This window comes from Enhydra lutris, unplaced genomic scaffold (assembly GCF_002288905.1).
Source record: "Enhydra lutris kenyoni isolate GAN:26980312 unplaced genomic scaffold, ASM228890v2 scaffoldscaffold9, whole genome shotgun sequence".
In the NCBI taxonomy this organism is placed as follows: Eukaryota; Metazoa; Chordata; class Mammalia; order Carnivora; family Mustelidae; genus Enhydra; species Enhydra lutris.
Genome location: NW_019154093.1, coordinates 12,562,841 through 12,574,884, shown reverse-complemented (window position 1 = coordinate 12,574,884; position 12,044 = coordinate 12,562,841). Strand labels below are relative to the sequence as shown.

The 12,044-nt window shown below is 36.1% G+C and overlaps 1 protein-coding gene across 4 annotated transcripts in view; it reads left to right on the top strand.

The window, feature by feature from the left end:
• The window catches only part of LOC111142872 (forkhead box J3), a 153,306-nt gene that overhangs the window by 116,144 nt on the left and 25,118 nt on the right, over window positions 1-12,044 (top strand). For all 4 annotated transcript variants that reach the window (XM_022496248.1, XM_022496246.1, XM_022496245.1 and 1 more), the window contains 2 exons: window positions 6,958-7,086; window positions 10,213-10,387. In XM_022496248.1, the coding sequence (XP_022351956.1) occupies window positions 6,958-7,086; window positions 10,213-10,387 (304 nt within the window). The remainder of the gene's footprint in view (window positions 1-6,957; window positions 7,087-10,212; window positions 10,388-12,044) is intronic.

Below are 12,044 nucleotides of genomic sequence, written 5' to 3'. Positions count from 1 at the left end.
AGATTGAGCCATAACACAGTCCTCCTGAGAAATTGTGAACAAATAAGGTCAACCCTATGATTGTCCTAGCTTACTGTTTAGAGAAAGTTTCTAAGGCCCAGAGGTCTCACTGAGTGGAGCCAGGTGGAGTTGGGAGATCATGGAATCCCTGAGGTGGCTAGAGTTCACAGGGCACCATATTAGAGAGGAGAAAGCTACACCAAGAGAGAATTCCAGTGATATACTGAGGGTGCCCCCTGAGTCTTCAGTTGGTATTTATAGTGCATGAGTAAGGAAGACTAGGGAAAGAACCACCTGCAAGGATTAGTGTAGAAAATTACTGATACTTCTGTAGGGCCAGGCATAGTTACTGTTCACACAAAAGTGAAAGTCTTCATAATTCACAGGTCATTAAGTAAAGTACTCGGGATTTTGATTCAGTAGTGGAATAAAATTAACTCTAGACTAAAATTGTGCTCTGGTCCTATCAACATACCTTCAAAGCAAAACTCAAAAGGATTGGTCTGTTTTCAAATAATTCTAATTTTAAAATTTGATTTGAAGTTTCTTAGATGTAATTCAGAGACCATTATAAAATTTCCCCTTTTAAAGTTACAGCTAGTGGTTTTGGTATATTCACAAGGGTGTGTGCAGCCATGAACCACCATGTAATTCTGGAAAATTTTCGTCACCCACCCTGGAAAGAAAAGCCTGTACCCATTACCATTGATTTCCTATTCCATCCATTTCTTGTAACTGTTAATTTACTTTTTAATTCTGTGGATTTTCCTATTCTGGACATTTCATATAAATGGGATCATATAATTTGTAACTTGTTATGTCTGACTTCTTTCACTAAACACATTTTTCAAGGTTCAGCCATGTTATAGCATGTATCAGTACTTTATGCCTGTTATCAAATAATTTAACTGTGTTCCGGAATAAAGCTCAAGAAGGTTTATAAGAATACAAAAATATGGGCGCCTGGGTGGCTCAGTGGGTTAAAGCCTCTGCCTTCAGCTCAGGTCATGATCCCAGGGTCCTGGGATCGAACCCCACATCGGGCTCTCTGCTCAGCAGGGAGCCTGCTTCCTCCTCTCTCTGCCTGCTTCTCTGCCTACTTGTGATCTCTGTCTGTCAAATAAATAAATAAAATCTTAAAAAAAAAAAAGAATACAAAAATATCTAGCACTTATCGGTGTAAAATTCACAATGGTTTGGCACCCAATAAAAAATTACCAGGCTGGCATAGAAGTATTTAAGAAAAAAAAGTTTAAAAAAAAGCCAAAAAGCAACCGTAATGAGGAGAAAATTAATCAAAACTGACCCAGAAATAACACAGATGATAGAATTAGTATAAAGCAACATAAAAAATTATCATAAGCCAAGATATAGAAATAACCTATCATTGGGTGAATGGGCAATGAAGCTGGGAGGTATATGTGTGCATGCATGCATGTGCACTCACACACACAATGGAATATTCTTTAGCCATGAGAAGAAAATCCTGCCATTTGAGACAATGTTGAATGGACCTTGAGGGTATTATGCCAAGTGAAATGTCAGGCAGGAAAAGACAAATACTGTATGATATCATTTATATATGGAATCTTAAAAGGCCTGATTCATAGAAAGTAGAATGGTAGTTACCAGGGGCTATGGGACAGGAAAAATGGAGAAATGTTAGTCTCAAAACGTATAAACTTTTCAGTTATAAGATGATTAAGTTTGGGGGATCTTTTATATGGCATGGTGATTATTGTTAACAATATTGTATTCATGTATACATGAAAGTTATTAGGTAAGTAGATCTTAAATCAAAAGGAAATGGTAATTATGTGAGGTGATGGAGGTGTTAAAGCTATGGTGGTATTTAATTTGAAGTATATAAGTGTATCAAATGAACACATTGTATACCTTAAACTTATATGTTAATTATATTTCAGTAAAGTTGGGAAAAGCCCAGTTTTTACAACTGTATTCCATAGAGGAGTAAAAGGATAGGTTGAACATTATATAGACATATGGGAGATACTCTTTTAAAATCCAAATCGAACTTCTTGGAGATACAAATTATGTCTGATTTGAAAAATACGCTGGGTGGAATGAACAACAGATTAGACATTGTAGAAGGAAAGATTATTGAAGATAAAAAGTTAGACAAAATGAAACTGAAAAGACTAAAAAAGTATGTAGAATATTTGTGTGCTGTGGTAACAACTAGAAATCTGGATCTACAGAAAGGAATTAGGGACCAGAAATGGTAACTGTAGGTAAATATAAAGCATTTTTAAAAAAATTTAAATCTCTTTAAAAGATAATATACTGCTTAAAGCAAAAATAACAAACATATTGTGGGTGTATAACATGTAGAAGTAAAATACAGGACAACAATAGTATTCAGGCAGGTAGAAGAGAAATGGAAGTATTAACCAAACAAATGTTAAACGTAAACTTTAAGAAACCTAGCTATCATTCGTAAGTGATATGATTGTTTATGTGGAAAATTCAAAAGAAATCTACAGATAAGCTCTTAGAATTCATGAATGAACTTAAGTTCTTAATAGAAGATCAGTGTTTGACTTTAGAAATCAATAGCATTTCTGTGTATAAGTCAGACAATTAGAAAATAAGATTAAAGAAATAATAAAACTTAAGTTAACATTCAAAAACATTAAATACCTTGGATTAAGTGGAAGGTGAACTCTACACATAAAATTATAAAAAGTTACTGAGAGAAAATGAATATATAAATAAATGGATACATAATTTTCATAGGGAAGGTTATTGTAAAGAAGTCAGTTTTTCCTCAGTATATCTACAGATTTAATATCCCAGTCAGAGGTCCACAATGCTTTTTTGGGGGAAGGAACGGGAATAGAAAATGACCAGGTGATCTTAAAATATAAATGAGAATCCAAATGGCAAATGGTAGTTGAAGATAATGTTGAAAGAAAAGGTACGGTAACAAGGCGCCTGGGTGGCTTAGTCGTTAGGTGTCTGCCTTTGGCTCCGGTCATGATCCCAGAGTCCTGGGATCTAGCCCTGCATCAGGCTCCCTGCTCAGCGGGAAACCTGCTTCTCCCTCTCCCACTCCCCCTGCCTATATTCTCCCTCTCTCTGTGTCTTTCTCTCTGTTAAATAAGTAAATAAAATCTTTTAAAAAAGAAAAGGTATGGTAGAGGATTTATACTTCCAGTTATCAAGAGTAAACCTACAGTAATTGAAAGAGTGGTATTGGCATAAGACAAATAGACTTACGGAACACAACTCAGTGTTGTTTCTCAACAAATGGTGCTGTGCTACAAAGGAAGTGATAAAGATGTAAGAGCAGAATTAGTGTAAAGCTTTGTGTAATCCTTTAGCTGATTTTACTGTAAAAGGACAGAAAAGGATATACATTGTATGATTCCATTTATTTATTTTTTTAAAAAAGATTTTATTTATTTGACAGAGATCACAAGCGGACAGAGAGGCAGGCAGAGAGAGAGGGGGAAGCAGGTTCCCTGCTGAGCAGAGAACCCGATGTAGGGCTAGATCGCAGGACCCTGAGACCATGACCTGAGCGGAAGGCAGAGGCTTAACCCACTGAGCCACCCAGGCGCACTGTATGATTCCATTTATACTTCGTTCAGAAAACAGATAAGCTAACCAGTAGTGGCGGAAGTTTGGTATAATGGGTGCCTATGTTAGAGAGGGGGTTGGGTAATGACCAGCTGGTTAATGATTGGGAGAGCATATGAACTGGCCTTAAGGAGTGCTGGTTGTGTTCTGTATCAGAGGTTCTGTGGTCTGTGGACACTTAGGTAACTAAAACCCTTTTTAGGGATTCTATGAGGTCAGACTATTTTAATGATAATACTAAAATATTATTTGCCTTTTCCTTTATTTTTATATTTTCATTGATGCAGCGTAAGCAGTAGTAAATGTTAGCACAGATCAAGGCGGTGACCCCGAAGTGTACTAGTAGTCATTATATTCTTCCCTGCCAACACCCCTCAGGTTGAAAAAAAAATACTAGTTTAACTTAATGATATCCTTGGTGAAACAGGAAAAATAGTTTTATCAAGTTGTGACCTTTGAATACATATCTTTTTAATATTCTCTGTGATGAAATGGGAAGTATGCATAAAACACTTAGACAACATGCTGAACTACATTGATTGCTTCAAGGAAGAACAGCCCTCTTCGTGTGGGTCTTTGAGTTGGATGTGGACCTAGCTGCTTGGATCATTTTTTTTATGTGAAAGAAAAACTGACACTGATTACTCAGATTTGGCAGATGTTTTCTTGATAATAAACAAAGTGAGTTTGTCACCTCAAGGAAAACAATTGTCAGTATCCTTTGCTAGTGATAAAATTTGAGCTCTTAAGCAAAAATGGAAGTTAGGAAAACTTTTATCCACCACAGCGAATATGATAGACTTTAAAGACTACTTCTTTAAAGAGATCATTGGTGATGTTAGCAAGTATGGTGTTTTAATGTTGTATAATGAAATGTGTCAGTATTTGGGAGATCTGTATAACTTAGTGAACCAGTATTTTCCAGATGGCCAGTGCATGTTATAAAATCATGCTTGGATGAATGATCCATTCAAAGTACAAGGTAGAACAGAAGATTTCAATGTGACAGTATGAAAAATTTATTGGTATGTTTTCAGATCCACATTGCAACTAATCTTTAAAAAAATTTTCACTTGTCATGTTTTGGTGTAGCATCAAAAAAGACCATCCACAATAATCTGAAAGTCTGTTAAAATATTCTTCCCTTTTCCAAATACATATATGTGTGGTGCTGGATTTTCTTTGTATTGTTCCACCTAAACACCTTACTGCAGCTGATGGAGTACAGAAGTGGGTAAGAAAACCCAGCTGCTTCTGTTAAGCCAGGCGTTGAGATTTACAAGAATGTAAAATAAGGGAAATCTAATTGTGTTTATTGGGAGAAAATATTTCTTATGTTACCATTTTAGCCGGGTTTATAATTGTTATTTTTAAATTAATAATGTGTTTTAATATATATGCCAATTATTATTTGGGGGGAATATAATATGCCAATTATTAATAGATGTATCAGCACAAACAAGCTCCTTGACGCTTCGGTTTTTAAGACTGCGAAAGTGTTCTAGGATCAAAGTTTGAGAATAGGTCTCTATTTTGTTCTAGATGGTGATTACATAAGTATGCCCATTGTAATAAACTAGTAATCTTTATTAAAATGTTTATCCTCTTTCCAGATAAAAATAAGCTATTAAGATTTTGTCCAAGATTTCTGACTTGAGTGGTACGTAACAGAGCATGGAAAGGAGAGAGAGTGAGTGGCTAAGAAAATTACCATAGGGTGCTTGTAATTTGTTGGCTAGGAGCCAGTAAGCTTGATTTTTAAAAAATTATTATTATTTTTTTTTAAAGATTTTATTTATTTATTTGAGAGCGAGACAGTGAAAGAGAGCATGAGGGAGGAGAAGGTCAGAGGGAGAAGCAGACTCCCCATGGAGCTGGGAGCCCGATGTGGGACTCGATCCCGGGACCCCGGGATCATGACCTGAGCCGAAGGCAGTCGTCCAACCAACTGAGCCACCCAGGCGTCCCTAAAAAATTATTTTTATTAACATATATTATTTGCCCCAGGGGTACAGGTCTGTGAATCATCAGGCTTACACATGATTTTTTTTTTTAATGAAATTTATGTTAGAAGTGTTTGCCAGAGTTTCCTTTATTTCCTCTTAGATTATCTTATATTCTTTTCCCTAATTAGTTCCTAGGCATGTTACTGTTTCTAGCTGATGTGAATGGGGGACAGTTTGGTTTTGCCCTCAGTAGAGAGGGATACATGCTTAGTTTTCTACATGTTTGGCCTCTTTTGGCAGATGTTTGTAGCGTTTAGCATGATCCCATTCTTAGCGCAAACAGAAGGATGGTGATAGCTCAATTGGTTGTTCAGTCAGCAAATATTTATTAATTGTGTACTGAGTAGAAAGCACTATGTTGGTTATGATTACTTACTGGAGACTCAAGGAGCTAACAGTCTAGTAGTGGGTAAAAATTAGTTTTACCATAAAGCTAAATGTATTGTGCCATGGAAGTAGCAGCATTGAAAGGAAAGTTGGCTGTACCATCTGAATAGAACCTTGAGGGTTAATAAGGCTAGTTATCTGTTTTAAAAATACTCTTTGTTTCTAATTAAAAATTGTAAGTCTTCAGAAATGCCTAGCCTCCTACTGGTTAATAGTTGTTAACAGTTTGATTTATAGTCCTTAGCATCTGATGTGTGTGTGTTAGCATCTTATTTTTGTTTACAAGATTTATTTGTTTAGAGAGAAAGAGTGTGGTGGGGGAGGGGCAGAGGGAGAGAAAGAGAGAATCTCAAGTAGACTCTGTGCTGAGCGTGGAGCCTGATGTGGGACTTGATTCCACAACCCTGAGATCATGACCTGAGCTGATACCATGGGTCAGATATTTAACCACCTGAGCCACCTGGGTGCCCCATAATCATTGCTATTTTAAAAAATTAGATCACATACATGAGATTTTGCAAGTATGTTGTGAACAATTGAGTGTCCATTTTCAACAATATAACTACTATGATGCCTGTGATTTTTAAAAATGCCTTTTTTGTGTTCTTTTCAGTTACTAGTATTTTGATAGAAGAGAATAACAGTTTTCCTTAAAGCTTGAGTAAAAATAAATTTATACATTGTAGAAATACCTGTAATCTCCTTATTAAATGTTGATGAAAAAATTACACCTGATAGTATATTGAATTTATGTACTTCTGGATAGGATATTTTTCAGTTTGAGAGTAATTTATTTCATGGTAAACATGGAGTTAGCAGTGAAGGGCATGGAGTTGGGGTAGGAAAGACTACTAACATCTTGTCTTTCTGCTATATACCAACCTAATTGTTTTTTTTGTAGAGTTGCTTAGAAAGTACTCTTTACAGTGAGAACTACTTATGCAGTATTTTTCTTTTCTAGGTAACGTTGTACAACACTGATCAGGATGGTAGTGATAGCCCACGCAGCAGCCTTAACAACAGTCTCTCAGACCAGAGTTTGGCATCTGTTAATTTGAACAGTGTTGGAAGTGTGCATAGTTATACACCGGTAAGTCTTGATGAAGTTAGCTTCTTTATTGAGTATTCCTTTAGTGCTTAAAACTAAGCCAAATATCATTGAAGTTTAAATAACAAGTGAAGATGTATATTTTTCACTAATCAATTCATTTAGCTTAGATAAGTAGAGCAGATTCCTACCTTGATAGTGTTTTAATTGGGTACTTATATTTTAACAGGTTAGGTACAGATAGGTAGTTATACTGTGTTTTATTATTTTGGTCTACTTTATCTGTTTTCTGTTCAAGTGAAAAGTAATTGGAATAGGAAAACAAAGTTGTACTTTAGTCTAGCAAAGCTATATTTGATGATACTTCACAGTCCTTGATAAGAGTTTACAGAATGTGTGTTTCACCTTGTTTTCCATCTGTAGATCTGAGAAGGGAGTTCTACAAACCTCAAAGGTTAGGGTGACTTGGTACCCAATTGTTAACCAGTCTTATATTTTTAATTTTGGTGTGGTAAACAAAGCTATTTTCTATAAAGGGACCCATGTGTGCTGATTTCGTTACCTATTATAAGAACATGACCCTTGTGTTATCTGATACCTCTTTTCAAATCATCTGGCAACTGTCCTCCCTAGAAGACTTAGAGCCCAGGAGCCATATACTGCCACTGTACATTGGTTTAAATTTGATCTCACCAGATCACTCCCTGTTGCAGGATGAGTAAATAGGTAAAACCTTACACAGGACAAAGATATGTAAGGGAAAGGAACCTTAAATAAGAAAATAACACAAGGGAAACCAAAACTTAGGGAGCAGAATTAAAATTCACATTGAATGTAGGAAAACAAAAGGTGGCTCCTCAAAACTGTTATCAGTGCTCTGGGGGAAAAGACCTACTATTTTCTTTCAGAATGCAGAAGTATCAGGTAGAGCAATAACAGTTAATGTCAGAGAAGATAATAGATCTGGAGAATTAAGAATTACAGGTGTCCCTGAAGAAGAAGCTAGAACAGTTGGTACAGAAGCAGTTTTCAAAGAAATAGAGATTATGAAAGTGTTACTGAGTTATAGGAAAAGTTGATGGGGGAAAAACCTGTATTTAGACCCATCACAATAAATTTTAAAATTTCAAAAGTAATCATCTATATAAATACTCTTGTAGAAGGAATTAGATGCATTCAAAGAAACACAAATCATACTTCTCTTCTATAATGCTAAATACCAGAGGGTAACGGAATAATACTGCACATAGAGTTTTGAGACAATAGATTTGGATTTATAAATATTATGGCCAGCCAAATTTGCATTCATACGTGAAATAAAGAGAAAGACATTCTTTGATGCACAGAGCTTAAAAAGCTTGCTACCTTTGTTTTCATGTGCCCTTCTGAAAAACTTACCTTGTGGATCAAGAGGTGAACTAAAAGCACTCAGAAATGATGAAATCATAATATAAAAGGACTAGTTGGAGCACTGAAGCAAACTAAGCAGAGATTTAATGATATTAAGTTATTTTTAAAAGAATGCGAATGTAGAAAATCTTGACACCAAGAGTCCTGTATCACAAAATATAATACAAAGGAAAAAATTAAATCTGTAGAACTAGGTAACAGAAGGAAGAACAAAAATGTCTCTAATGCCAGTACGTGTAGGAAGGTTAAACTACTTTGAAAAGCTGGACATTACATACTGTGCTTTGTCCTTTAATGATGTCAAGTGGTCATCGAACACTCTGTGAGCAGCAGGACAACACCAGCTGCTGGTCGGGCTCGCCACATATATATAGGTTGATCCTATCAGGACACAGTGAGCCCAAATGTACAGAGACATTGTTATTACTTATGTATAAGCCAGATGGATATGGTGCCAGCTCCCCACATCCCACAGGATGACACTGAACTGGAGAAGCCAGATGACAGACTTCACGAGTAGTGGGTCACTGTAGTGAAGGGACAAATTTCATATTGCAGCTAAGCAGTTGTGACTCCCAGCTGTACCCTAAGAGAAAAAAGTAGAAAGTCCCCTGCCTCTCTGGAAATAGGGAGGCAGTTGAGAAACTGTCTCTTGGCAACTTCCTATAGGTTAGACAGGTAGATGAGAAGCTGCCCCATGGCTGCCCCCTGCAGAATAGAAAGGTAGATGAGAAATGGATGAGAATCTACTCCTCATAAGACCACTCACATTCCATGTTTCAGGATAATCACCAAGGCTTAGGTCGTTCTGCCATTGAGCCTGGCCTCCAGTGGCCTGTGTGGAGATGTGTAAGGTGCCGTGGTGGAGCCCTTCCCCTACACAAAATTCATTTATTTCTGTTACTGCAGATTTCTTATAAGCATCATTTTGAATGGCTGCATAAATTTACAGTGAGTGTTCATATTTTAATTTTTCAAAGCACTAAAAAAAATGGCATTTTACCACCCCTTGATATAATCTTTAAGATAGATACTGCTGATCTTTTTTTAATTTCTAGTTGTGCTGCCTTCAGTGATAATTCTTATTTTTTAGGTGTTTAGGGTGCTTTTTTTTTCCTTTGCATAGCTCAAAGCCATGCTTTCTTCTGTTTTTCTCTGAATCTTCTTTATCTGTTACCCTCATTCCTCATTTCCCTTAGTTTCATTAAAAAGTTTTTTTTTTCCCCCTCTAGAAATGAAGAGTTAGGTGTATTGAAGCTCCTTGCGGCTTTGGGCAGCACCATACAACCTGGCTCACAATACTCAACAGTATTTGAGTTTAAATACTTAAAGATTAATTGAATAAAAGAATGAGAAATGTTAGTAATATCATAGTAGAGTGGAGTTTGAGATCAAATTGCTTCAGTAGAAATCAAGATGAAGATTCTGCAGAAACTGGGAGGGTTCCACGCCTAGTAGCCTATCATTTATTTGTATGATCTTGGGAAGGTCATTTAAATTCTTTGAACTCTTTACCTCTTCTGTGAAATGTGGAGGTTGGATTAGATTTCTGTGGTTCTTCAGAATCTAAATTAACACTTTTGTGGTCTTGTCTGTCCTGTGTGCCTATCTTAACAGAAGATGGGAAAGCCAAGGGCAGAGACATTATTTCCTTTGGATTCTAGAAACTATTCTAATATTTTCAGTTATATATTTATGTAACAGACCAATTCTGATATATACAGCTACTAAATTAGTAGTATTTTCTTTTAATGTTAGGTGACAAACCATCCAGAACCAGTCTCTCAGTCATTAACTCCTCAACAGCAGCCACAGTACAACCTTCCAGAACGAGACAAACAGCTACTTTTCTCAGAATATAATTTTGAAGATCTCAGTGCCTCATTTCGGAGCCTTTATAAGTCAGTTTTTGAGCAGTCACTTAGTCAACAAGGTGAGTGTTTTCTTGGGGGCAGGGGTTGTTTTTGTTTAATTGAAGTATAATTGACATATATATCCTATTAATTTCAAGTGGCGTTTTTAAAATACCATTTTGAAAAGTAAATTTTTATTGAAAAATTTTTAAGAATTACTTTCACATAGCAGCTGTTTATTTCTTGAATCGTTGAACAGTATCATTGTGGTCAGGATTGAATACTCTTTGTGCCTATACTATACCCTGTATATATACCCTGTATATATTCATATAATAACACAAGAATGCAGATAAATTTCATCTTGCATACCCTATTCACTTACTAGTGGTGTCCTGGAGGAGTACGTATTGAAGAATTCTGACACTACATCTGTGCCATGTAGGAAATACTGCCATGGTTAATTAGTGATGTCTGGCATGTGAAGTGTTTGAATGGCAAATGTTGCACTACAGGAACAGATGTGCCTTTACTGTCTGAATGGACTGTTACTAGCAAAGAGATAGCTGGTGGAATATGGTAGCACCAGATTTGCAATTTCATGCATGGTGCTTGTAAGTGAACATACTGGTTAGTGGGAAGCTCTGGGTCACCATTGTATACAATGTAGTTAAATCAGATTTTAACAACTAAAAGTGATTTTGGTTGAGATGCCCTGTTATATCTCAGTCAGATGCTGGATTGCTGCTATTATGTGTTACTGTCCTTAAACTGCTGGTTTTATTTTAGTCAGAATCTTATGATAGGATTAAGATGTTGTATTGTCCTTCCCCCATAAAATACTAATCAGAAATTGCTGGGAACTCTACTATTAAAGCACTTCCTGATTGCTTTGTTTGGCAGACTTTTTCTACCCCAGCTCAGTGGAGTTTACCTGTTCACAGTAGTGATAAAAATTCTGTGTTTATAGAGTTTACATTTTAATACTTATTGTCAGATACTACAAAAGTTAATGTTATATACAAGTGTTTTATATATATATATATATATATATACTTATATATATGTAGCAATGACTATCAGTAACTTGTACAGGAAGTTGGTTTTTCTGGTTAAAGTAAGATTCATGTATTATTCTCAAATTTATTTTGAATTTTCCATCTATGAAAGTACAAAAAGGACTAATGCAGAACTTTGCTAAGGAGATCCAGATGTGGTGATCAAAATAGAAAAATACTGGCTTTGAAATAGGAATGACAATAATTTCTGAAGCTCTTAATGATATTTCATCACACATTAAAGTTTTTAAAGATTTATTTATTTATTTGAGAGTAGGGAGGAGCAGAGGAAGGGAGAGAATCCCTAGCACCGTCCTGCCAAGTGCAGAGCCTGACGCAGGGCTCAGTCACATGACCCTGAGATCATGACTTGAGCCAAAACCAAGACTTGGATGCCCAACCAAGTGAGCCACCCAGGCACCCCTTAAATTTTATTGTAAAAACAGCTTGAGGTGGGGGATGCCTGGGTGGCTTAGTTGGTTGAGTTGTCCAACTCTTGATTTCTGCTCAGGTCTTGATATCAGGGTTGTGAGTTTGGGTCCTATGTTAGGCTCTGTGCTGGACATGGAGTCTATTTAAAAAAAAAAAAAAAAAAAAAAGTGGGATTGAAAAGGTTTGTATAGATCATGTGTGGGTTTCCTTTTAAAATGCTAGGACTTTACTGGAAATAGACAATGAA